This window comes from Argentina anserina, chromosome 2, assembly GCF_933775445.1.
Source record: "Argentina anserina chromosome 2, drPotAnse1.1, whole genome shotgun sequence".
Classification (NCBI taxonomy): Eukaryota; Viridiplantae; Streptophyta; class Magnoliopsida; order Rosales; family Rosaceae; genus Argentina; species Argentina anserina.
The window spans coordinates 30150807-30171794 of record NC_065873.1 but is presented as its reverse complement, the minus strand read 5'-3'; the positions used below and the strand labels follow the sequence as shown (position 1 = coordinate 30171794).

Genomic DNA, 20988 nt, shown 5'->3' with positions numbered 1-20988 from the left:
CTGAATAAAAGAAAAAGAAGAGGAAACATTTGGGTTTCGAACCTGCGACCTTGCCGTTAGTAGCACGTGCGGTAGACTGTTTGAAAAATGAGATGAATGTGTGGCCAGGACCAGTGTCACAAGCTGAGAAGCAACCCACCCAACCCATTTCGCTATCGCTCTCTCGGCTATCACATATTCACATGACTTTGTTCCGTCGTCAGCTCAGCTGCGTTGCTTCCTTTATTAAATCCTCCAGGCTCCATCCCATCTCTAATTTGGTTTAATTAGCATGGCTTTGTTTCATCCATTCTCCAGCTCTCTCTTGTCCCCAGTAACGTTGTCTCACAAACAGTTAGGAGGAGCTACCCAACTAGTTCGGGTGCCACTCCGACCCCCGTTGAACGCCGTCCCAGTACGAAAGATCAAGTGCGGTGCGGTTGCAGACATCAAACCTGCAGCACTTGACGATGAGGACGAGGTCCTCCTGGTTGGTCCTACCAGCGATCAAGAGCGGAGGGGAGAGAGGATCGTGGCTGACTATGATTGGGCAGAGGAATGGTACCCCCTGTACCTCACCAAGGACATCCCAGAGGATGCACCACTCGGCCTAACTGTGTTCGATAAGCAACTAGTTCTCTACAGAGACGCCAATGGTGTGCTTCAGTGTTACCAAGATCGCTGCCCCCACAGGTAAATTCAATTTCATCTTTAATTTCTAGCTACAACTAGGACGGACAAGCACTATAATTCTGCCCTCTCTTCTTCTCTTAGCTAGGCTGGCGAAATTATCTGAAGGCCAACTGGTTGATGGAAGACTCGAATGCTTATATCATGGTTGGCAATTTGAAGGTGCAGGAAAATGTGTCAAGATTCCTCAGGTCTGTGATCTTGTCTTTGTCTTGTCTTGTCTTGTCGTGTATCTAATTAAGGATCAGTCTCAGTATCATGATCCAGTTCATATATAGCTAGCACCATTGAACAGCATGAACTATTAGTTAATCAAGGATGATGATGATGTTGTTGTTGTTTAATGTCCATGCATGTGTATACCTGTCTGTGTTACAGCTTCCAGCTGATGCCAAAATTCCAAGATCGGCTTGTGTGAAAACATATGAGGCGAGGGACTCCCAAGGTGTTGTGTGGGTTTGGATGTCCCATAAGACACCACCAAACCCTGCTAAGCTTCCTTGGTTTGAGAACTTTGACCGGCCAGGGTTCCAAGATACTTCTACAACCCATGAGCTTCCTTATGATCACTCCATACTTTTGGAGAACCTCATGGATCCAGCCCATGTTCCGATCTCACATGACAGGACAGACTGGAGTGCTAAAAGGGAAGATGCTCAACCACTGCGTTTTGAGGTCACTGAACGCACCGATCGAGGATTCGCAGGCTGGTGGGGTAATACAACTGGGCAGTCCGCATCCGCCTCCAGCTTCTTGCGCTTTGAAGCACCCTGTTCTCTTCAAAACAACCGAGAAATTGTTGATGACAAGACTGGCGAAAAGCACTACTTCTCAGGCCTCTTTCTTTGTAGACCAACTGGACAAGGGAAGTCCATGCTCATTGTGCGGTTCGGAGGAACAAAAAGATCCCCACTAGCAAAATTGTTTCCCAAATGGTACTTCCATCAGAATGCAGGAAAGGTGTTTGAGCAAGACATGGGATTTCTATCATCGCAGAATGAGATACTTATGAAAGAAAAAATACCCACCAAACACCTCTACCTTAACTTGAAATCCTCAGATACATGGGTAGCTGAATACAGAAAATGGATGGACAAAGTCGGGCATGGGATGCCTTACCACTTTGGCCACAGCACAATATCATTGCCCAAAGAGCCTGCTGTGGTTGAACATGCTCCTGCTGGACTTGTTGCAGGTGTATCAGCATCCTTGCCTGCCAAGGGAGGCATTGGAACCATGCATGCTCCAAATTTGGCCAACCGGTATTTCCGGCATGTGGTTCACTGCAAAGACTGCAGAAATGTTGTCAAAGCTTTCCAAGCTTGGAAAAATGCCCTTTCTGCTATTGCATTTGCATCGACCGCTTTGGCAATTCTAATCTCCGGAAGACAATGGAAGGCTCTACTGTTAGTATCAGCAGCCGTATGCTCCGGCGGAGTTTATGCATGTTCAGCTGCTGTTGCATTGAACACAACAAATTTCATAAGGACACATAGGAGGTTGTGAGCCCTCAAGGTAGTGCCCACTTGGGTAATGACTGTTGCTTGTATCATATACATTTCTAGATCATGATTCGAACTTTACTTTACTGTGAGAACAAAGGATAATTACTAGTTAAACAGGAGATTTACACTTTTCTCGACAGTGTCCCTGTACATTGTTAGATTTGAGTTTAAGTTACCGATGCGAACCACCTTTATACTCCACATGAATAAAACTATAAAAGGCAACAATCTCAAGTAAGTTGACGCAATAATAGGTATTTGAAATACATCAGAACTCCAAACGGCATCAGAACCATCCTACAAAATTAAAAGGGCCAAAAAAAGAAGAAGGGAATTTGCTGTACAACTTGGTAATCACCAAGGACAAAATGGCCAGTTATACTAACAACCGCTCCAGTTAATTTACAAAGCCGCTAAACTCTAAACTCTAAACCAAAAACCACTCCAGTTAATTTACCAATGCCTGTTCTTGCTAGAATGATTTTCAAGCTGTAGAGTCGGTAACCAATGATCTGGTGAATGATTGGTATCTAAACCGACTTATCTCACCATTGGTTGTAGTGTATTGTTGATGGGGTCGTGAAGTCCACGTAATTCTTGAAAGTTCAGTATAAGCATCAGTTTTAAAACTTGAAGTATGGGATGAGACATCAAATTCAACTTTCTCCAGTGTCTTTAAAAAACAAGCATGGCAAAATAAAATCAAAAGAAAATAAGAATTATGTCACATAAAGAAAATCTACCAGGCTAAAGAACTAACGAGGCCACAATATATAAAAGGAAAGTACAAGGGTGTCTTTCTTGTAAGTTCTACTCTTGAAAATAGTAAGAAGCAATGTACTGTCTCAAGCAGTAAAACTACCTGCACAGCCTGTTCCAGAACTCGTAGCAACTCTTGGTTACATTTTCTTTTCAACACTAGTGCATCCTGCTCCTGCAACAGTTCTTCAAACAGGTCTTCTCTGCATAAGAAAAGGAAAATCACAACAATAAACAACCTTTTCCATCACTGTGAACATATACATGTGATTTGAGAAATGCTGTCTTGTTTAATGAAAGCCAAAACTAAGGCAATCAAGAAATGGATAGATTATGCAACAAGGATGATGGGTTAAAAGAAAACGATGACTGGCCTAAATGAAATGATGGCCTGTAAAACGAAACAACCTAGTAACAAACATACCTGTACAACTTCTGAATGAAGGTCCGGTGAAGGGTCCGTTTTGTAAGATTGACCTAAAGCAATTAAAATGATGCATATCAGTCAATTTTTTAGAAGTCAAAAGGAAAACAGAAAAGTATCATAAATGATTGGACTAGTATGAAGATATCAACAAATGTAAGAATATATACCAGAAAGTGCATAATTGCTTTTGGAACAAGATCTTGAATGTTTTTTTTCTGACTATATCATAATATGAACGCAGGAGTAATTTGGTTATAATAATTTCCCATGCCTTGTGCTCTTTCACTTCAACTGGCCTTAAGATGGACGGAGGCTGAATTCATCAAGAACAGAGAGAAATAAGGAAGCTTTCAAACCATAAAATAAAGAGATAGATGACATGAAATGTAACTTAATAAGAAGAAATAAACCATGGTTAACCACACTATTACCTCTCTCAATTGGATAACAGAGGGCATCGATTGTGAATGGTTCTGCTCACCAAGATATCTGCTTGCCAGGGAGTCACCAGATGATCTCCAATTCCCAAATAATAATGGAAGAGCCCAAGTCCTTGTGGAACCTCCTAAAAAAGAAATACATTATTTATATATATTAACATGTAGAAGAAATAAAGGTAACTCATATTAACAGAAGCATGCTTTGCAATAACGGAAACATGACTAACCAGATACAGGTTGATCGTTATTCAGCTGTGAATGATTTCCCCATAAGGCATTCATAAACAAAACAACAAGCTCAGGTCAGTAAGGCCATCCGCATACTAGTTCATGACCTGTCAACTCATGAAAGCCTTTCAGATTGGACAAAGCTGGTTAAAAAAGAAAATAAAGGGCCATAACCACATTGGATAAAACGTAATATAATTCTCTTCCGGTGTCTTCAGCGACCACTACGGAGGCTTGTATTGCCAGTTGTTTGGAATTAAAAGTAATACACCACATTGAAATCCAATTGTTTGAAAATAAAGATAGTCCAGCATCCACACAATACAGTAATTCTAAGTCACGAACAGAGAATGTTGAAAGAAAAGGTGTCAACTCAACCAACATCGAAGCCAAATGTTCAATACATGATGATTTAGTGGCCGCATCAGGCATTATCAAAGTGCATCCCCAATCTAATCCAAATAGCTTAATCATCACAAGAGAACAATTTGGTGGCAATGTAGCACATAAAACAAGTGGTATAGGGATGAAGTAATTAAATGATTTGTACCTCCTGACAACGGTTGACAACACCAACATAACCGAGCTTAAGGGGAACAATTTTCCCAAGCAAAAAGTTGCCGCGTCGGTCCCTCTGTCCATTATATCAAGCTATAGAAAGAACACGAGTTAGAGTTTGAGCAAAGCATAAAATAGGAAGCAAGTGGAGAAAGACGAACCTTAGTGATGACACCAATTGTGCGAAAACCTGTGAATGCATTTGCGAGTCAGTGATGGAGAACAATGTATCAGAAAAAAAAACAGTAAACAAGAATGGATAGGAGGATACCAGTAGGATCAGCTAGTCTAGCGAGTTGAAGTGCATCAGAGGTGGCTAAATCAGCATTGGCGGGAGTAACAGCCAGAATGATGCAATTTTCTTGGCTGATATGGGACATAATCATCTTTCTGATCCTAGATTCTATATCACTAGGTTGATCTCCCACCGGAACCTTAGTGATACCAGGCAAATCAACAAGAGCCATATTAAGCACATTGGGAGAGGTAATAAGCCGAATCTGTTTATCAGAAACGCCTTTGTTCAATCCTGCCTCTCTTTCAGTCTCGGCCTGAAGTAGCAAGTAAAATTTAGTACAGTAATGAGTAATCTCAAAATTCAACTACGACTAGGAAAAGAAGGGAGTAAAAAGTACCTGAATCTCTCGGCGAATATTGGTGAAGTCGTAGAAGCGCTTTCCAGGCAAATGTCGAAACTCGGCGCACTCGGCTTCGGCGGGGCGATTCTCGAGCATCAAGACGAGAGGTCTGCGAGTGCAGATATAGGGAGAAAGTCACGGCCAACGAGAGCTTCGAAGACGCTGTATTTGCCGCTGCTCTGGCTTCCCACAACCGCCACTTGCGGCAGCGATATCTTGGACAACTCGCTGCCCGCGGCCACGGGAGCCAGAATTTCCTGCGGTTTGTTGATTATCGGAATCAGCGACGACCCGATCGTCACTGAACTAGTCGGACAACAGTCCACTGCCTCACCCATAATTGGATTTCTATCTATCTATTTGAAAAAACAAAAGAGACGGTTCATATAAAGAGATTCTCAGTGTGGCATGCTTCGTAATCGTGGAGAAGAAGAAATTGGTTCGATGACTTTGATCAATGAATTTGGGACCAAGCAAGACATTTGGGCCCGGCCCTTTCTCTATTTCCATGTACACAAATTTCGGTTTTCTCCAATAAATCTGAGCCCGTGCTTGCTTGACAGTGAAGACACAACATTATGAAGAAAACAAATTATATACAGCAGTCACTGTGATCACAAACCTTCATAGTTCCAGAGTTGGCATACTTGTATGCCTATGATTACAAACGATATACATTAAAATAATGTAGATCCTAAAATTTAAGCCATCTCTTCTCTTTTTCTCTACTGACAACCGAATTTGAAGCAGAAGCCTGAGCTGTCTCTGCCTCTGCCAAGGCTTTCCGAGTTTCAATCAATTTTCTCATTGCAGCCTCATAAATCACCTTCTCCTTTTTGTTTCTACTCACCATTTCTTCAAGCTTCCCTACTCGTATCTTCAACTCCTTCACTTCCTCCTCGTACGCCACCAAATCCCGCCTATTAACTTTCTTGCCCTCCCCTGACCCTTTGTTCTGCTGCTTCTTGGCTGATCCACCATTCAAAGCTTTGCCATGCATGGCAAGTTGGCTATTAATAAAACTGAACATATCAGGTGTTGACTCCACTTCTTTTGCTGTTCTTGTCAATGCTGCAAACTTCTTATCACGTTTTCTTTTGCCACCTCTGCCACGCTTCTTTCCTTGATTCCCTTCACCCTCTTCCTTTTCACTAGATTCAACAGCATGATCAAGAGATTGCTTTGGTGGAAGGACCTTCACAGAGATGGGATCTACAATACCCTGTCCAGATGCACCTAGACCTGTCCCTTCAAGGTAACCCATATTGGCCATCATCTTGGAAGCAATACCACGGGTGTGATTCTCCCACTTAGCAAATATGGCTGTTTCTGTCTGAATGCCCCTCTGCAGTAGGGTGCTTTCAAGAAATCCTAAACCCTGAGGGGCATCATCTTCAAATTCACTATAATCAGATTGTTCTGAGCTAGAATCTTCTTCATCAGTTATTTGAGCAAACTCAGATAATGTTAAAGCTTCTTCCCCAAGATTTGCAGAGCTTCCATCATCTTGGAAAACAACTCTCCCAACCCCAAGTAAACCGTCCCATGATTCAAGTTCAGCTTTTCTCCAAACAATATCTTCACCATCTGAGAGTGCCCAAATTCTTGACCCTACTAGTGACTTCACCCACACGGTTGGGGTATACATCTTCAGGGAAGAGAGTGGAACATCAACTCCTGTAAGCAATATATATAGGTGAACAAAACTTCTGGAAAGAACAGGTTCAGAAAAACAAATGTATTATCAGCAGTTTTCAGGAGAACGCTCTATAGAAGTACAACAAAAAGAATCACATTAAACTACATAAATCTCATGCCCAAGCGGAAAATTACATATTTGTTATAGCGAAAAAATAAAAGCAAATAGCATACAAATAATTCAACAATCAGCTCAAAAGAATTTAAAACTTAAATTATGAACACAGTCAACACACTGAAACATATACAGTCTGGTTATGGTCACGAACCCAAAATATAGCTTGTCAACACTCAGCCACCAAAAAAATATTGTGGCTATGCCAACCAATCAATTGCTCTGAATGGTAATAGTGATGCAGAAATGTGAGCAAGGAAACTTTAGAGAGTTGCAGGATATATAGGCTTATCGACTAATAGACCAGAGTACGACATACCATGTGATAAGCAGCAATTACTACCAAATCGACAACGTTGCTGTAAAAAGAACTTGCAAATCTGCACTTCGGTGGTGTAACATTAGTATGTGAATGTACTTTTATTGCATTTTTACTATAAGTAGATTTCACACATAAATAGTTTTTCTCTCACATTCAAAATAAATTGAATATAGAAATGAAGAGTAAAATTCAATGTGTGTACGGTACGCACCAGCATGTTTTCAGAAGTAGGGTTGAGGAAAGCAACTTTTGCGGTGTTAAAAGCATCCAGTCCTATAATTTGACCGTTGTACCAGCGTCCATCAGAGTGAAGGAACCTGCATTTCGATCCAACACTGTAACATGGTTCATCAAGACTCTCTGTTGGATCAAGAGGCTCTGCCTTGACATCCTTGTTGGCGTGTTGAGAAGGACCCAGAGCTGAATCGACTTCTCGTAATAACCTTGCACGCTTTAGGTGCAGAAGCCCTTCCTCAGCATCTTTAATTGCCTGAATAACCTCCCCTTGGAGCTATAATATATTTAAGCCAATGTGAAGTGAGTCTTAGCTAGTACTATGAAGAGCTTATAAACTAGTTGAGACACCATAGTATAGAGGATAAGCTCAACCCAATTTGCATTATATCACCACAATTTCTGTTCCTGATTGAAATCGTATGTGAGCTAAATACAATTACAAAAGATCATTAGCTAGTTTGCAAATTGAAATCATATGTATGTGAGCTAATTACAAGTAGAGTTAGTACACTAAGCATACGCGTTAGAAGAAATGATCATGCTCGTATGCGTTCAGCCACCGATTCAATAAACACAGAACCTAATAATATATATGTGATTTCTGGGTAACCAAAGAAAAAGTACGTACAGCGCGGAGCTCGGGATTGGTGGGGTCGGAGACTAAGGCGTCGTTGAGGGTTGCTAGAGAGTCTCTTTGTTCTTGCAATTGCAGGTCCAGCAGGTTCTCCAGAACCCTCTCATCTTCGCTTGCCATCGGTAACCCTCTCTCTCTCTCTCTCTCAGATCCGCATTCACCTTGTGTTTGTTGAAAGCAACTTGGGCTGAGCATGTTATGGGCCTCTCCGGCCCGCCCGTTTCTTTTAATATGTGCGTGTTTTTTTTTCTCTCTGTTTGATGAAAGGAAGAGAGCTTACAGTCCGCGCAGTGTTTGAAAGCCATTTCAAAAATGGGACAAGAGCATCACGAAGCAACGGAGGGTTTGGTGAGGCTGCTGACGAAAGCGAACCACGATCTGACAGCGGTTCAACACAGGCTCGACAAGGAATTTCAACAAATCTATCCCCAAAATGCAAACCCGATGAAGCTGGTTTCCAGAATTAAGAAAATTCAGCAAGACTTGTCCACTTTGGAAGACCAGTGCCGTCAACTGCTAACAGCCAAGCAGGTATCTCTCTCTCTCTCTCTCTCTCTCGAGTCTTTTCTATATAGCTATCTGGGATGGGCTTTCCACTAGGCTTTTTTGTTTTGCAGGATTTGATTGACAAGGCTAGGACCACTCTCGTCGGCAACAGAAATCTTGTGCAGCGGATGGAGGCTTCCATGGGCATCTCTCCCAACACTGATTCTGATGATTCTGCTTTTGCCAACTTCAATCTGGTACTTTCTTTTATATTTGCACTACCAAACTAGTGTGTATTCGGCTTGTATATACTCAAGAAAACAAGTACTAGTTTGCAATTTCCATAGTTTTTTATAGTCCCTGGGATTATTAGATGGAGCCTGCAATTTGATATGGTTCTATCCTCATCGTAATCAAATGGAGTCTCTTGTATTCTGTGTGTTTTATCTTGCTCATTGTTACCATATGCTGCATAGTTCTCGGTTGTCTAGTTTCCAGATGGTGTCTTAAGTAGTTGCACCATTTGCCAGCAAGCAACCAACATCAACCTAGCTTTAGGCAGAGCTAAATTTTCTTGAATTAATGCCCTTTTAAATGCGGGTAGCTTTGTTCATCTGACGAACCAAATTTAGCCTTGCTACATTACCCCAGCAACTTCACATTTGTTATAGTTTTGTTGTTTTTAAGAGGTCCTAATGAACAATTTTATGATCATATTGATCGCTTTTGCAGATCATTGATGAGTGGAAAGTCCAAGCTAGATCAAAAGCAGGTAATGATTCACAGTCCAGTTAATTCTGTTGACAATGATCAGTAACACCATTTTTGAGGCTATGAGGCATTAATGCTTCTGCCAGTATGAGCCACCACTATCAACTAATAATGAAAAGGGAATAATTAATGAGGCTCATCTTATTTACAAATTAGCCAATCGAAGGGACTTTGTTTTATCGGTGAGATTGTTTTTCGGATTTATTGAGTTTTATCACTGAGTAGACAAAGAGAAAAGTTTCCGCGAGTTTATTTATATCATTGAGACACTGAGTAGACATTTCACAGGTTGATAGTTGCTGATCAGCTACTATTTTTTTCCCCATTATATTTCCTTCATCGGTTGTGTACTTCTCTATCGCCCCCTATTACTGCAGCAGAAAACTTCCATAACCTATATCCAGCAAAAGTTTATGTAGAGTAAAAATACTGACGAAGGGTTGATGATGCAGATGATGAGGTTGACGCAGATGTGGGCGACATTAATACGTTACTGTTTTCAACTATAGTTTCAAGCAACTGAAAAGTGTATTGTGGTGGGAGAAGTAGCTTGTTTTCCTATGGCAAGCTATACGCAGCCAATCTAAAGCGTCAAAAACATGTTGATTTCGAATATGTGTCTCAAGTGTGAATCTGACTGGAATGATTTGTGCATTTTTTTATCAAATACATTGTTGATGAAATACCATAAACTACATCTGTATTATGAGCCCTCTGGCAGGTGAACAACAGAAACAAAGAAAGGCATAGCACCCTTAAAACACAATTTCATTGCATCTCAAGCTTTAAGACAAATATGTGGAGTAAGGGGTTCTTTAAACAATAAAGGATCTGACTTTTATTGTGATTAAAGAATATGCAATTACAACAAGTGGACCATAATCCTAGAATGTATGTTACAACATGAATATGTTAATACAACTTCTACTTCAGCTTTGATGCTTGAGGCTTTTCGACATCAGAAAGACAGAAATCTCTATCAAGAAAATCTGCTACTTGGATATAGGAGGCTGTCCTAACCACTTGGCACGAAAACCTGTTCCCTTACAATCTGAGCATCGCATTGATCCCTGGATGAACATAAGTATGCGGACTTTAATTATTTGTTACCTATAGCATGTGCATTAGGAAATTGAGGGATGATAACATAACATAAATTAATGAATGGTGTTGGCAAATCAAAATTTGATTTACCTTCCCGGTACATATGACGCAACTAGTACTTTTTGAAGGGACTTGGCAAAGCATGTTATCGCCAAGAACAAAGAAGCCTGTACCAGCACACCATTTGCATTCGATATGCCCATTTGAGTTGCAAGAAGAACAAGCAACAGGCCTTGGTTGCTAAAAAGTGATAAACAAGGATAATATTAGAACACAACAAGAGGACCTCATCAGTTGATGGTCAATGGCTGAAACCAGCTACATGGGTCCCTAGCATTCACCAAGAACCTTGGCAAGAAAAATGGTACACCTATCTTTGTATACAGTGTAAGCCGGAAAGTGTTATCCAGGACATTACAATGTAGCACCAAAGGCTATCACAGGGTTCACAGCTAAAAGCCTAAAATTATCCAACACTGCCTTTCAGGCGAGGTATTAGACTTGCAATAGATATACCACATCATTAAGACTGCTGCGTTTACTTGGGCAATGAACAATACTCATCTAACCAACCACCCAACATATCAAAACTATAACCATCCAGTTTTCAAAGTCGCCCCAACTGAACTTATTAAGATTAACAATTGGACTGATATGGAATCAAAATCCAATTAGTAGCTACACAGTACACAACTGAAACATGTAAAATTTCAGACGACAGATAAGGGAAACGAGATAATCTCAGAAAGAATAAGAAGTACCTTAGAGATTAACCATGCTTTTTCCATGCGATTAACGAAATTAGAGGAGCCTTCATAGGATTCCACAGCTGAAGCTCGCACCCCAGAAACCCTTGAATTTCCGAGGGGCCTGGTTCTTGAACCACATGGTACAGAAACCCTAACACGAGTTAGCTGGGTGGTCAACGATGCAAAACCATCTCTGTGAATCGGATTGACCACAATCGATGCTCTGCTACACATACAGCTAGTCATTTCCGAGTTCTGAAGGTTGTGAAAATGTGAAGGGAAAACTCGGAATCAAAATTGGGTTTTCTTGAACGCAGTGATTCTTTATAATATGGTGAATTTATATGGTTTTCTGTGGCACGGAGCTGACCGAAATTCTTCCCTCTTTCCCCATAGTCCAAACTCCAAACCTACACATTGTACAGCCCACCTTCTTGTTGGACCTGGCACCTCCCACCCCATTCTCACGTATTCGTCTCCGTTTCCCAATTGCACTTTAAAAAAAACGTCACGTATAAAAAAACATGTAATGTACGTAACAACATAAACAAACTTTCATTCCCTAATTGGAAGTAACGATAATTAAGAGTTTGTGAAATGAAAAATTCAAAATCAACTAACAAAACTAGAACTAGAAACTAACATTCCAATGCTGAGTTTATACAGTCGGCCCAAAGTAACCAAACACGTCTTGTTAGCATGGCTAACTTATTCTTGAGAACTCAAACATGACGTCAAAAGGGGAGAGAAGCTCCCCTAGAAGTACCCTCTGAAATCACCACATCCACATGGGCCACCGAGCTTTGAAGAATGTGTACTGTTATCGATACTCATCTATCCGAATTGGTCTTCCTCACCAAGCATTGGCTACCGGCGGCATTAACCACTGCGGAGTTCAGCTATGGCCATAGCGGCAGCTTGTTTTGTGTTGTAGATGATGTTGTAATTTTCAATTTATTTTTAGGGTTACACTTAATTACACCTTCCATGTGGATTGTGTTAAGTTGTAATTTTCCTTAAGTATGTTGTAATTTTAATTGGCTATGGGGTTTCCCAATTTTAATGAAGTTTTTCCTTAACCAAAAAAAAATGTGTGTTGTATTGAAAATATTACCTTAGCTATCAATTGTTGAATTTACTTTTGCTTGTTTGATTCATAGGTACATACATAAAAATGGAAGCTAGCTAGAGCATGAATGATGCATGAGACAATCTCCTATGAAATAAGGTGGCTAGAAACAAGCTTGCTTGAAATAATGAATTAAGTTTTCACTCTTTCAAAGATTGTGTTCTTAGTATTCATCTTTTCCACATGGAAATTGAGAGAGAGAGGGCAAATGGAATTTGATGAAGAGAGAAGTGATGTATGGAAGCATTTAGAGTGAAGACTTATTGTCATCAAGCTTGAGAATTTTGAAAGAGGTAAAGTCATATTCACATGGAGATGGAGCTAGAGTGAAGATCTTTGTTTCCCTATAAATAGATGTTGTTTCATGAGAATAGAAAAGAGGAGAGTGGGGAGAATTTGAAAGACACATTGTTGCTCTTTGTTCTTCCATTTCCTTAGCTATTTTCCTATGTTGTATTTTATAGTTTTGAGCATGTTTTTAGTTTGTATTATGTATTGCTAAATTTCCTTAACTAAGGTTAAGGAGGAAACCATATTATGAAATAAGTTTTATTCAATTATCTATTAATTCTCATAATCACATATTTCATGCCTATGATTCTTGCTTCAATATGCATTAATAAAATCTTTGTTCCTTTCACCTCTAATGTCATGCATTTTTGGTAGTTCGGAAGTCACTTTCATTAATCCATGTTTGGTTTTGTATCATATTAATATGAAATCCTTTGATCTCTTGTCATTCAAATGAGCTTGTTTCACATCGGATGCTTAGCAAAATTTTTGATCTTTTGTAGTTTAAATAAGTTTGTATACAAGTGATGCTTTGGTGTTCATAATTAAGAAGCGAAAAAGAGTCTACATTAGAATTTATTCATGTGTGCTTCATTGATAAATCTTGAGAAAACAGTAGATTTATTTATAGATTGCTACTCCTAATTGGGAATTAGTAGATAATATATCGAGACTTATTGATTAATGTGGTGAAATCCGATACCTTAGTTACTTCGTCATCAAGGTAATCTTTATCTTTATTTTGTCTTTATTTTATCTACTTCATAACCAAATTTCATTCAACTAGGTTAGTGTTAAATTAATTTAGATTTCATTAGTTTTTCCTAATTTCATACATTCTATGTGGGTTCGACCTTGCTATTGCATCTTTGTGCTACAATAGATTCATGCGCTTGCGAATAACATTTTAAGACACATCAAGCCCGATGGGGCCCAGTCTTTACTTGTCCAATCTTCCCCGACCTAGTCTTCCTCGGTCCAGCTTTTCCCGCCCCAGACATCTTAGCCTCGGTCTTGGACTTATTCTTCTGACCCGGAGGCCGGACCAACCTATTTCTCTTCGGCAGACTCGCCGTGAGCAGCCCATCTTGATGGGGGAGATGAAGGTCCGCCGGAAAAGGGAGCTCCAACGGCACTTCCGCCCATGTACTCTGCAACACATAACCACTCTTTCTCCTTACCACCACCAATTCCATCTCAGCTCTCCTCTTATTGCCACTCAACCCTGCTAACGGCGCCAGGAGGGATAGGGTTGCCTCATGTACCGACGAAGGGACCTCCACAGCTTGAAGTATCACCGGCGACACCACCGGATCAGTTCTCCCAAACTTGGCGACAAGATATGATAGATCGTTGGTTAGAACGTCTATAAAATACCCTGAAAAACATCATCGTTAGTATAGAATAAGCATGGATCGTTCAGTCCGGGAAATCAAAAGGGCCTCAACACTTATCATGTTATTGGGGGATTTGATTTGGATTCTAAAACTACAACTTAAAATAAATCCTAAATTACTTATATACAATTGATCTACCACTCATCACATAACCAAAACACGAATTCTACTCAAGAAACATGTATGACACGCATAGGATAACATATAGGCAGCAAGTACTTTCGATTCTTTATAAGTCTATTTCAATTCCAATTTTAATTAGAGTCCGAAGCGGTTCATCTAATCGTTAAGACTTCTTAATTATTTAGAATCAACGAAGCGTTCAATCCTAAACATATGCTAAAAAGAGTTCAACATAACGAAGCGTACTAGTTAAACAACAAAGTAGCACATAAACACATTAAATCGAATTGGAGACATGTAAGCAAGCATGGCGTCACTCATCTTAATTAAGGATGCAAATTCCTAGAACTATCACAACCCTAAACAAGTATCAATAATTGAAACACGAAGCGCATACTCAATCAAAGAACACTTTGGTGAATTAAATCGCAACCTTTAGGAGAACCATGGCCTTGGCTTCCTCAAGCATTGATTTAGATGCACAAGTTCATGGAATAAATTGAAATAAAACCTAAATTAATTTCAAAACCCTATTGCCCATAGCTATTACACATGGTATAAACACACATTCAAGAGTTCATACAATCAAAACAGGAAACCAAATAAGTCTGAATTTATGTTCTTCATATATAAAACCGAAAATAACATCCAAGAATTCATATAATAAAATCGAAAATTTCAGAAAACCAAAAGAAAAGTTACAAGCCATGGATGAATCACACATTAGAAACCTTCTAGGATGAAGCAAGATGAATTCGGATTTGGGGAGGCAAGAGGATGAGCACGGTTTGGTGATGATGGATGAAGGTTTTTGGCTTGAATTTTCTGGATGTATTTAGACAGCAATTCGGCTTTGTTTGTGAGAGAATGGAGATACCAATGTGTAGGAATGACATGCTATTTATAGAGGAATAGGTGAGAGGGGCTACATGGTAATGGGCTGATTCTCTATTTCCCTTTTTTATTTTCTTTTCTTTCCTTCTCGATTGAATGATGATCATCTTTGTTGGTCACATGCATTCTCTCTTCTTCTAGGCCACATGCATTCTTTAGAATTATCTATTTGTTCTCTCATTCCTTTTTCTTCTTTTGTTTCCTTCTTTTCTTCTTCTTTTGTTTCCTTCTTTTCTTCTTCTTTCCTTTTAATTGCCTGATGAACCTTCCATCCTTTGAGGCTACATACTATTTCATTTTCATCTTATTCAGAAACTAAATTATTTCTTTCATTTTTCTCATTTTGTTTCCTTCTTCTCCTATTTCTTTCCTTAATTTCCAAGTCATTATCTCACATTTAATTCTGAAAATAAGGAAATAAAATAATAAATATAAATCACAAATGTTACAGAAATGTCGAATAATAAATCCTAACCCAACTAGGTTTCCTAGTTCGACAAGGAATACTACTATTTATAGCACTTTCGACAATTTTTGCATTTTACACCCGTTTTGGCACCAAAAGGCAACTAACGCAACCAAAGACTCCTAACTCGACTCAAAGACTCAATACTACAATAATAATGGCTAAGTAAAGTACAAATGGAGGTAAAAACATGTTAAGAACGTTGCACAAAGTTCTCCTATCAATATCCACCATTGTAACTCCAGAGATGGAGAATGTCGGCGTCGGGGGAGAAAATGTGCCAGAAGAGCTAGCAACAGACCCAAGTTTAGCATCTAAACCCAACCTGCTCGAAAAGGATTAGGGTTAGGATTCGTGAACAACGTCGTGCTCACCACAAACGAGACACTTGTCGAACCGCGCGCCGCCCCCACCTGTTTACCACTTACCTTGGTTCCCCTCGGATTGACGCCAAGAACACTAAGTTCTAACGTATTTGGTGGACCTCGACTGTTGGTTTCCTCATGCTCAAGCATACCAAATTGACCAAATAACTAACCCTTGGAATTTCATGGGTGAAATTATTTTAAGGGGAAAGAATGTAATACCCGAGATTTCTTATTACGATTACCGATACATTAGGACTAATTTATCGACATTTATTTTAAATGTCATAAACGTAGTTTAATACGTCGATATTAAGTTACATGTCGTCATGAGCTCGGAAGTGTTCACAAAATATTTTTCTGACGCTCGGTTTTATTTTTACGAATTTCTAAAAGTTTACTTGTTTTAAAAATTATTTTCTGAAAATTAGTTTTGAGTTTTTGTTTATGGGCTTGAGAAAGCCCAGCCTAGACCATTTGTTAACCTGAACCCAGATCCTTTTCTTTATTTTTCCCTTCACGTTTTCTTTTCTTCTCCCCATTCTGTTCGACTCTCTCTCTCAATGACTTCCACCGAGACCGACACCACCACTTATCTTTCTCCTCCGCCGCCAAGGCAAGACTCACACACATGCATCTCCACCATTGGATTCGCCTCATCAATCTCTACACAACCATGCTCGTCGATCATAGAAACATCTTCGTTTCTCAACAGATCGAAATCAAGACAAAGAAATGCAGTCGGTGGAAAGTCGGCGAAACCTTGATCTCCGGCGAACCTCCTTGTTTCCAATTGGTGAGTCTATCCTCTAATCCCAGTACCCAATTCATTATGTGTTCAATTTTACGAATTGAAGTCTGACTTGGTTTCTCCTTCTTTTTCAACTCACCACCGTGTTTGCCACAATCCTCCTCCGCCATCTCAACGGCTCAGTGGACCCCTACGACCTTGATTCTTCAATTCTTGGTAAGCCCTGAGCCTCTATCTCGTTTATGACACCTTTTCTTTGTCGATATGTTAAGCCGAGCCTTAACCTCAATCTCTTTTCCCTATTTTCGATTCGCTGCCAGTCTTCAACTTCGACGACCTTCATTTTATAACCCAGATACCAAGCCGAGCTTGGATTGGTCTTAGCAGCAATGAAGCAGCCTCAGAAGCAAGTAGGAGACCTCGGGCACCAACTGCATGTATTGATGTTCTTCGTTGAGGTAGAAATTGAACTCCAAGTTCCTTTGATTTTGGTATGTTTGTGTTTGCCATGATGTTGTGATGCTTCTTGTGTTTTTGTATGTCAATTTTGGTTGGAATTAGGAGTAGTTTAGAGACAGGATTTGATCGGAGACCGATCAGAAAAGGAAGGGGTAAATCCCCTGGTTTTTATCTTTTTACAGTTACCATTTTTACTGTTTTACTACCCCTGTGAAATTACATAAGTCATTTTTGATTCTCACCCAGTTCGGGAATCGAGAATTACATTTAATTAGAAATGTGTCGATGAATAATAAAGTCGTTGATACGATTCTGAGTAGCTTTAATATCATTAAAGTATGCTTTTTATCGCTCGACATTTGAAGTTAGAATATTTTCAGGTTTTCCGAGATTTAGTCGATAATTAGTCAACATGGTTAATTCCTGGTCAACCCATGAATACTTGGTCAACATAAAGTCAATCTTTTGACTTTCCTGGTCAAACTATGAATACTGAATTGAGTCAATTTACAATACTCGAAAAATTTGTGTTGACTCTTTGATAAATGGATTCAGAGTTGATGCAATGAAATCGTACAAAGTTGGAGTTGCATCATCATCATTATTTCGGAACTATAATAGCAACGAGGATTATGCACTTCAATCCAAGTAGGGTGAGCTAACCCCCTTTGTGTATTTTGTACCTTTAAATTCATTGTCGATGCCTCGGTTGATGTATTTAAATGTTAAATGAAATGCATTATTGCTTTATAAATGCTAAAACCCGATGATAGACGGATACTTCATGAGTGAGTAGACCTGAGAGTGAATGGGGCACGGTATTCCGATAACTCCTTGGTGTCAATAACCGTAAACCTCCAGAGGGGTAATGCCCTATTTATTATTAGATCCATACCTTACATTATTATTGAGAGCATTCCGTTAAATGGACACTCTCACTCATTTGTTATTGCAACAAAGGCAGTTGGTCTCGACTTGATAGTTCTGCTACAAGTTGTTAGGATCGGTCACCACTAGCTGGATATTATTGATGGTCATCATACATATTTGCATTGATTTCCCTAAAAGATAACTTATCCCTTTTGCAATAAAAACGTTTATAACTCGAGCTCACATCTAAAACTATTTAAGTTTTCATAAAACTTAACCTATCTCACTTTCAAACCACAGAGGTGGGCTGGCCCCTACTGGGTGAGCGAGGACGAAGCTCACCCATACTATAGTTTTTGTGTAGGTTAGGAGCCAACAAGAGTTTAGGAAATGTGAAGTTTAGGAGTACACATCCTTTAGGCCGTTTGAAATCATTTTTATTTTATTAGCTCTCTCTCTCTCTCTCTTGTATCTTGTTCTTATTGAGATATAAGTTTCGAGGTTTTATCATAAATCATGTCACATTGTTGTATATTTTGGGTTGTCATAGTTGTATTTGTTTTGGGCCGGTGACTCTTTGATCACCTTCCGTTATTTCAAATTATTGTAAAGTTCGTATAATTATTTCACATGTGTTTCCAAAGTCATAATTTGAGTTTCTATTTTCAAGTTACATTTGTAAAACTCAGTTTGTTGTTTAGCGAAAAATTTGTACAAGTTTCTAAGCTAGCGAGTGTTCAAACGGACTTTGTTCGATTATTAATCCATAATTTTTAACTCTAATACCGTCATTTTCCCTTACGGGATGTGACAGAAAATGAGTGATGCAAACCCTAGCTCAGTGCCCTCCATTCACCTCATTCCCAAACACCTCCTTCACAACTGTCAGTGATACACTTATTAATTCAAGCGCCTCAAGAGTCATCAATGCCGACAACAACCTAAACATCTCCATCGTAACAAGAAACTCAAAATAGGCATCACCACCGGATTACAAAGACAATCAAAGGCGGTTGCGACGAACAAAACCTTGTTATAGTACCAAGGACCATTTTCAATGACGTAGTCTCTTTTCGGCCTCCTCTGTGAACTTCATCACATATCGATCACCCTGCGCACGCATCTATAGATGATGTTTGTATCCCCAGACGGATGTCAGAGCGTTGATCACTGCTTTTGGAGCTAGTTTCTTCTTCATAGTGAGCCGACGTCCCACGACAAAAGGTTTCTGTGGAATCATTACGTTGCTAGCAGCCCCCGCAAAAGCCACCTTGCCCTTCTTCTTGATTGTGAGAGAAACAACAACATGAGTGTTGAAGCCTTCAGACATGATGTCGATGGCATAAAGGGATGCTAAGCATAAGCAAAAAAATCTAGAGAAACCCTAGACGACGCTCCTTTGTTTCTTTTTTTCTACCCCAATTGTACTTTTCACTTTTTAATTGTTCGTTTATAACTAAATATCAATAGATAATGTCATTTTATAAATAAGCTGATGCCAATAAGATAACTATATATACACATTTGCTTTCACATTAACGATAGATCATTAGATCAAGATATCATGATAAACGGGGATAAACTTATTAACTTATTTTTTTTTTAAGAAACCACTTGGTTTATAAAAAAGTTTTTTAAGAAACCACTTGGTTTATAAAAAAAAGGGTCAATGTCAGAATAACTATTACATATCCCTCCACTACCATCTTCAGATAAATAAGAGATTGTGAGCATATTTATATGATAGATAACATAACGTCTACTCATTCTAAATTAAGCACGACTTATTCATCCTATAACTACGAGGAAACATAATTGTAAAATATTATTTAAAATAAACAAAAACCTTAAATTTTGTCTTTATCCTTAACATTAGAGCTAATAGAATGATCAGAAAAAACCTTAAGCATAATTTTGCCTGGGGCCTTCAGATAGTATCAGGGACCTCCCCATAACACCTTGTTACAATCATACGCCCGGTTAAGCTTGAAAACAAACTTGTTGTTTGGTTGGGATAACACCTTGAAACTGTGTTTGAGCACCCAAATCCTACGGAATTGGGATTGCAAGTCACCAATACTATAGGATTTGATGGTGAGAGGCTTGGCAAGGAGGTAAATCTTGGAGTTGGTGTACACCTTGGTTTCTGAGTTCATGTGCGAGATATCAATTTTGTCGTCCTCCATCACCCCTTGCGAGAGCAAGGGAGGCGGAAAATCTTGTCGTCACAATGTCGAGGGTGGAAGACATAGTTGCTTGATTGATGGAGGAAGGAAAGCACAACGAGCGTCGTGGAAGTTTCAGGTTTTGGAGAATATCAGAGCACGAGGCTCTATGGTACGGCTAGGGTTTTCATTTCCCTAGCAATACTCAAATAGATCTATATAGCATATAATCATGTATTCTTGTCGTGAAACACCATTAGGTCCATCTCATACTTCAACATCTCATCACTTGTTACAGAGTTATTCTTCAACAATTGTCTTGTTTTAAAATGTTCTTTCAAACTCAACTTTTGGGATGTTATTTTAGGAGTGGTTAAGTCGGTCTGACCAAATACTCAACCGAATTGTTACTATTGTAGGCAGAAAAGACATGAAAATGTTATTATATGGTATTTTGATAAAGATGTCTAATGATTTTTTGTTTTAAGTTTTTTTTTTTTTTAAAATGGACGGTGTTGTTAACTGCCAACGAGAGTAATTATTATGTGTACCCACCACACCACGTGACACTGCTATGTGGTGTACCCAATCAATTATATTACGTCATGATATGATTAACATGCACGCGATGAAAATGACAAAAAAATATTTACATATAAGAACCAATAAAAAATAATTACAATAAAATTAAACCAATAATATATATATATTGTTGTAGGGAAAATGGAATGATCTACT

General features: G+C 39.2%; 4 protein-coding genes, 1 long non-coding RNA gene and 1 pseudogene across 6 annotated transcripts; 3 read left to right on the top strand and 3 right to left on the bottom strand.

Annotated features, from left to right (window-relative positions):
• Positions 1-107: 107 nt before the first annotated feature.
• On the top strand, positions 108-2311 carry LOC126785273 (protein TIC 55, chloroplastic). Of its 2 annotated transcripts, none has more exons than XM_050510906.1 (3): positions 108-672; positions 758-860; positions 1048-2311. In XM_050510906.1, exons 1-3 carry the CDS (start codon positions 272-274, stop codon positions 2173-2175), a joined length of 1632 nt encoding a protein of 543 aa, XP_050366863.1. In that variant the 5' UTR covers positions 108-271; the 3' UTR covers positions 2176-2311. The 2 variants fall into 2 exon arrangements, with proteins under 2 accessions (XP_050366863.1, XP_050366864.1); XM_050510907.1 differs by having other exon boundaries at positions 485-672; positions 754-860.
• Positions 2312-2472: 161 nt separating this feature from the next.
• LOC126784365 (dynamin-related protein 3A-like) lies at positions 2473-5720 on the bottom strand (annotated as a pseudogene).
• A 113-nt stretch (positions 5721-5833) lies between these two features.
• LOC126782596 (zinc finger CCCH domain-containing protein 22) lies at positions 5834-8405 on the bottom strand. The gene is made up of 4 exons (XM_050507873.1): positions 8225-8405; positions 7571-7870; positions 7357-7417; positions 5834-6901 (listed from the first exon to the last, which is right to left on the bottom strand). Exons 1-4 carry the CDS (start codon positions 8348-8350, stop codon positions 5919-5921), a joined length of 1470 nt encoding a protein of 489 aa, XP_050363830.1. The 5' UTR covers positions 8351-8405; the 3' UTR covers positions 5834-5918.
• Positions 8406-8483: 78 nt separating this feature from the next.
• Positions 8484-10154, top strand: LOC126782598 (uncharacterized). Its single transcript, XM_050507875.1, has 4 exons — positions 8484-8761; positions 8848-8973; positions 9449-9488; positions 9940-10154. The coding sequence occupies exons 1-4, from the start codon at positions 8543-8545 to the stop codon at positions 10008-10010; spliced, it is 456 nt and encodes a 151-aa protein (XP_050363832.1). The 5' UTR covers positions 8484-8542; the 3' UTR covers positions 10011-10154.
• An 80-nt stretch (positions 10155-10234) lies between these two features.
• Positions 10235-11747, bottom strand: LOC126782597 (uncharacterized). The gene is made up of 3 exons (XM_050507874.1): positions 11353-11747; positions 10682-10831; positions 10235-10557 (listed from the first exon to the last, which is right to left on the bottom strand). The coding sequence occupies exons 1-3, from the start codon at positions 11584-11586 to the stop codon at positions 10480-10482; spliced, it is 462 nt and encodes a 153-aa protein (XP_050363831.1). The 5' UTR covers positions 11587-11747; the 3' UTR covers positions 10235-10479.
• A 4932-nt stretch (positions 11748-16679) lies between these two features.
• Positions 16680-18067, top strand: LOC126805545 (uncharacterized). Its single transcript, XR_007674133.1, has 3 exons — positions 16680-16972; positions 17077-17214; positions 17771-18067. It is a non-coding gene; the product is annotated as an uncharacterized LOC126805545 (long non-coding RNA).
• Positions 18068-20988: the final 2921 nt, after the last annotated feature.

Excerpts from the sequence above, each read along its gene's own strand:
- LOC126785273 (XM_050510906.1), top strand. The coding sequence starts at position 272 with ATGGCTTTGTTTCATCCATTCTCCAGCTCTCTCTTGTCCCCAGTAACG. Across the intron at positions 673-757 it reads CAAGATCGCTGCCCCCACAG|GCTGGCGAAATTATCTGAAG; the intron begins GTAAATTCAATT and ends TCTCTTAGCTAG. Across the intron at positions 861-1,047 it reads AATGTGTCAAGATTCCTCAG|CTTCCAGCTGATGCCAAAAT; the intron begins GTCTGTGATCTT and ends TCTGTGTTACAG.
- LOC126782596 (XM_050507873.1), bottom strand. The coding sequence starts at position 8,350 with ATGGCAAGCGAAGATGAGAGGGTTCTGGAGAACCTGCTGGACCTGCAA. Across the intron at positions 7,871-8,224 it reads CCAATCCCGAGCTCCGCGCT|CTCCAAGGGGAGGTTATTCA; the intron begins GTACGTACTTTT and ends AATATATTATAG. Across the intron at positions 6,902-7,356 it reads TAATTGCTGCTTATCACATG|GAGTTGATGTTCCACTCTCT; the intron begins GTATGTCGTACT and ends TATTGCTTACAG.
- LOC126782598 (XM_050507875.1), top strand. The coding sequence starts at position 8,543 with ATGGGACAAGAGCATCACGAAGCAACGGAGGGTTTGGTGAGGCTGCTG. Across the intron at positions 8,974-9,448 it reads CTTTTGCCAACTTCAATCTG|ATCATTGATGAGTGGAAAGT; the intron begins GTACTTTCTTTT and ends TCGCTTTTGCAG. Across the intron at positions 9,489-9,939 it reads CCAAGCTAGATCAAAAGCAG|ATGATGAGGTTGACGCAGAT; the intron begins GTAATGATTCAC and ends TTGATGATGCAG.
- LOC126782597 (XM_050507874.1), bottom strand. The coding sequence starts at position 11,586 with ATGACTAGCTGTATGTGTAGCAGAGCATCGATTGTGGTCAATCCGATT. Across the intron at positions 10,832-11,352 it reads AAGCATGGTTAATCTCTAAG|CAACCAAGGCCTGTTGCTTG; the intron begins GTACTTCTTATT and ends ATCACTTTTTAG. Across the intron at positions 10,558-10,681 it reads GCGTCATATGTACCGGGAAG|GGATCAATGCGATGCTCAGA; the intron begins GTAAATCAAATT and ends ATGTTCATCCAG.